Raw genomic sequence first — 4,328 nt, 5'->3', positions numbered from 1 at the left:
ATATATATATATATATATTATAATATATATAATTTATTTATTTATTTTTTCATAAAATCTGTGTATTCCTAATTCTTGATTGTTTATCAAATGTTCATGCAAAGTGTCATTGTACGTAGAAATATTATGGGAAAGATACAATAAATGCAAACAACAGAAGACACTGTAATATCTCTTGGACGAACTTGGAGGAATGAAAAGAGGATTCAAGTGCAGGTCAGTTTAATAAAGTAAAAACAAAAAAGAAAGATAAACAAAACACGAGAATCAGAAAACAATGGGAACAGAACTGAATAATCCTCAACAACTCAACCAAAGAAGTGAATCTAAATTGTACAATGAGAAATTTTGTAGAATATGTTGAGCCATATTTGACAAAATTCAGACTTTAACATATTAAATATGTAAGATAGCACAAGTTACATATGCATTTTAATTTATTCATCGGCAGGATCAAATGATGCTTCAGTGATTTATGTTTTTACAGTTTAAATGGTAAAATCCTCAGACACTTAACTTCATCAAGATTACAGAAAAATGGAAAGATGCCGTCAGTGAAGGTGGTTGTGAATGTATGTAGATGTGTGTTAGTTACAGGATCAGAGAATGACACCGTTCCTTTGTCATAGTCCAGATCAACTCTCACACACTCAAGATGCTCTTCAACAGGACAACCAGACCCAAGCAGTCTGTACGGATCATACGTCACACACCAGACATTTGAGTCAAAGAAATCCCGTCCCTTCCTTTGGTTTGATTCTGTAGTTACTCCAAGACTCCAGCATTCACTCTCATTAACCTCCACTTCCCAAAAGTGCATTCCTGAGTTAAAACCCTTTGAACCAAGAACACACTCACAGATGTCAAATCTCTCTGGATTATCAGGAAGCGGTTGATCGTCCAAGATGTATTTCACACGGGTCAGATCATTAGACAGGATGAGACGTGGATGTGCTGTGCTGGGATCCAGAATCACAGGCGCTGATGAGACAAAATCAACAGGTGCTTTTATTCTGATGCTCATATAATGATCAAGAGTGAACCGTACACAGATTATTATGAATTATGTCATTCAAACTCATCAGACATTTTCCTCTGATCACTATGCTAAAATAAATGCTAAAATCTGTCAGTCTCCCCCCATGCATCATTTCCAGTGTATGTAACAGCACAGATCGTCTCCAGACTTACTCTTTTGAACAAAGTTCACCATCTTCTTCCAGACTCTGTACGGCAGGTTGCCCAAGTAAAGTGGCACATGAATCAAAGCTCCAGAAGGCATCTGTTGGTCCGACTGTGATGAGCTCTGGATTCTGGAAGAACATTCAGGAGTCAGAACTTCAGTGACTTTGGCTTCAGAAGCAGAGAAAACAGAGACACCAGCAGATCACTCACCTTTCCATCGTGACTGGAAACTTCTGCAGAACGAACACAATTTATCATTAACAACTTTATCAATCATCAATCAATCAATCAATCAATACATGATCTGAAATCAGACCTTTAGAAAGCAGACGTCATTGGCTTTCATTGTCTCCTCCAAGTCTTTGATAGTGTGTGAAAGAGCTGAGATGTGTCTGTTTATCTCCTCCAGCTTCTCCTTCATTTTCTGCTTCTTCTGGTCCTCTTCCTCCCTCAGTGCGATGATTTTAGCTGCTTCTTCATCTCTGAGAAACTGGCGAAGCTTCTTAAACTGTGCTTTAATCTGATGCTCTGTGTGTTCAGCTTGAGACTGAAATCAAATCACATTAACTTCATCTCAAATATGCAACTTATTCTGGAGCAGCATGAAGAGTGAGTTGCTAAATGTGGGCTAGTTAACTACAATTTTAACTTTCTTACTGTAGATGCTCTGTGTCTGTAGGGCGAAAATACACATGAATCTAATTAATGTCTCTTCTCAAAATTACAGTTTAAAATGTATTTTTAATACATTCATATGCAATATAATTTGAATGCATAGTACATAAACGTTTGAAAATGTGGCAGCCATGTCTGAATGAAAATGTGTATTTTCCATATTAAACAGAACTTCGAGAATTATGGACCTATATGGTACTTGAGGCATTATTGATCAATCAGTGTTTCTGTGAAACCTCTAGAGCTTTTTATACTTGAACTTGGTAAACTAAATTCTGGGTTTTCTAGTTTTTCGATGTTTCACATTGCTCATACTTTACCCAGGTGCAATATATATATTATCCTAACACGTCTTTGTAAACTTTTAGGCCTATTTGAAGTAACAAAACCATGGATAATTTGTGCTTACCATGGCTAACAAGAACCATGATTTTGGGTTTTATTCATAGTAAAACCATGGCTAATTTTCGTAAGGGAACATGGAAACTCAGAAAGAATATTAGATGCGTTGTTGGGGGTTAAATTATTACGGCCATTAAAACACGTTATTAACGTCAACAACCAAAAAAGCTTCACAGGATTATGAATGTACCTGAAAGTGATGCACGGGCTTGCTGATGTCTTTCCATGGGTATAGTTGTCCATCAATTATGATGCCACAAGCATAAGGTGTGAGCAGATGCGAGGAATGGCGCGTCACGTGTGCTTAACATGTCTACTGCGTTCGCCGTAAAATTCATTTTTTAATAATGATATATATATATATGTTCATGTTTATATTTTTATTTATGTATATGTTAACTTTAATATTCCTATAGAAAGATTTATTTTTTTTGAGCAACTAGGATGGTGCCCCCCTGGGATTTGGTGCCCTATACAAACTGCGTACTGTGCGTATAGGGAGCGGCGGTTTTATATATATCTTTAGCCTATATATCTATATCTATATCTATACACACACACACACAATTAAAACAAAACAAGTACATAGAATAGAAAAAGAAGCAAGAAGAAAAGAGAAAGCTAGGCTTTTTTGTTGTTAAAGAACAAAAGCATAGTGTAGTGCAAGAATACTGCAAGTGTTAGAGGGACAAGTGTTTTTAAAATATAACACTAATAAAAAATTGTAAATAAAATTTGAGAGTTCTAGAGTCAAAAATGTTACAATTTTGTTGCAATGTTTCAGTCATTAAAGGAACACAAATTAAGCTGTTCTAATCAGTATTTATTCATTTAAATATGTCAGAAGACTCAATCCTCACCTTGATAAGTTGCAATGTTTTCGCAAACTCTCTTTTAAGATTTTCTCCATGTTTAAGTTTCTCTTGTAAGGAATTCAGTGCAGTATTGAGCTCCTTCTAGAATTTAAAGTGAAAATCTTTAAGACACTCAAGGTTTCTGTAATATGATAACTATCACATAAGCTTATCCTCATATGTGACCCTGGACCACAAAACCAGTCATAAGGGTCCATTTTTTGAAATTGAGATTTATAAATCAGCTGAATAAATAATCTTTCCATTAATATATGGTTTGTTAGGATCGGACAATATTTGGCTGAGATACAACTATTTGAAAATCTGGAATCTGAGGGTGCCAAAAAATCTAAATATTGAGAAAATCTCCTTTAAAGTTGTTCAAATGAAGTTCTTAGCAATGCATATTACTAATCAAAAATTAAGTTTTAATATATTTATGATAGGAAATTTACAAAATATATTCATGGAACATGATTTTTACTTAATATCCTAATGATTTTTGGCCTAAAAGAAAATCTATAATTTTGACCCACAATGTATTTTTGGCTATTGCTACAAATATACCCCAGCGACTTAAGACTGGTTTTGTGGTCCAGGGTCACATATTTAAACCTGTCTTACCTTATATGCTGGAACATTTTTTCTGAATGTTTTCTTGGCATATATCTGTGTATCTCTGCACACTGAACACGCAGGCTTTTTGTCCTTCTTAGAGAGGAGCTTGAGTTTCTCACCGTGTAAACTGCAGATTTCATGACATACAGGACAAGACAGTTCTTCTATATTTAGTGAATCCATTTTCACTGTTTGAGCTCTAGCAATCGAAACGTTAGAAAAGAAAAATAACCACGATAATCACAAAGATCTGTTGTCTGTTTAGAGCCAAACCTCTCAAAAATCCTTAAAGTTTTTATCGTTGCTCTTCATTGATTACTGATTCTTTTGCTTTAGTCAAGAAGGAAGTAATAACCACACCTGCGGTCTCAGTACTTGAGCACTTGTCTACCTACAGTAAATGACGTATTTCCTGTATTTGCCCAAATATGGACAAGTTGGCTTTAAGACCACAATAGTGTAGAACTTTTCATTAGGGTAAATGCAAAGTGGGCCACTTTTTGTGAAACGTGTAATTTACATACCTAAATGTCTTCTTTTCTTTATTATTTTAGTTAACGTTAAGGTCCTGCTTTAATATTTCAATTTGATTAC

The 4,328-nt window shown here is 34.9% G+C and overlaps 1 protein-coding gene across 1 annotated transcript; it reads right to left on the bottom strand.

Annotated features, from left to right (window-relative positions):
* Positions 1–207: 207 nt before the first annotated feature.
* On the bottom strand, positions 208–4,083 carry LOC306848678 (nuclear factor 7, brain-like). The gene is made up of 6 exons (XM_079383367.1): positions 3,741–4,083; positions 3,123–3,218; positions 1,502–1,732; positions 1,396–1,418; positions 1,192–1,313; positions 208–981 (listed from the first exon to the last, which is right to left on the bottom strand). The coding sequence occupies exons 1-6, from the start codon at positions 3,915–3,917 to the stop codon at positions 482–484; spliced, it is 1,149 nt and encodes a 382-aa protein (XP_079239493.1). The 5' UTR covers positions 3,918–4,083; the 3' UTR covers positions 208–481.
* Between the last annotated feature and the right edge of the window lie 245 nt (positions 4,084–4,328).

This window comes from Barbus barbus (genome assembly GCF_936440315.1).
Source record: "Barbus barbus genome assembly, chromosome: 28".
NCBI classification, from domain to species: Eukaryota; Metazoa; Chordata; class Actinopteri; order Cypriniformes; family Cyprinidae; genus Barbus; species Barbus barbus.
This window is presented reverse-complemented; position numbering and strand designations above follow the sequence as displayed.

Bases quoted from the DNA above. Each gene is read 5' to 3' on its own strand.
- LOC306848678 (XM_079383367.1), bottom strand. From the start codon at position 3,917: ATGGATTCACTAAATATAGAAGAACTGTCTTGTCCTGTATGTCATGAA. The intron at 1,733-3,122 runs GTGAGGATTGAG...ATTTGATTTCAG, and splicing joins AAACATTGCAACTTATCAAG to TCTCAAGCTGAACACACAGA. The intron at 1,314-1,395 runs GTGAGTGATCTG...ATGTTCTTCCAG, and splicing joins TTTCCAGTCACGATGGAAAG to AATCCAGAGCTCATCACAGT.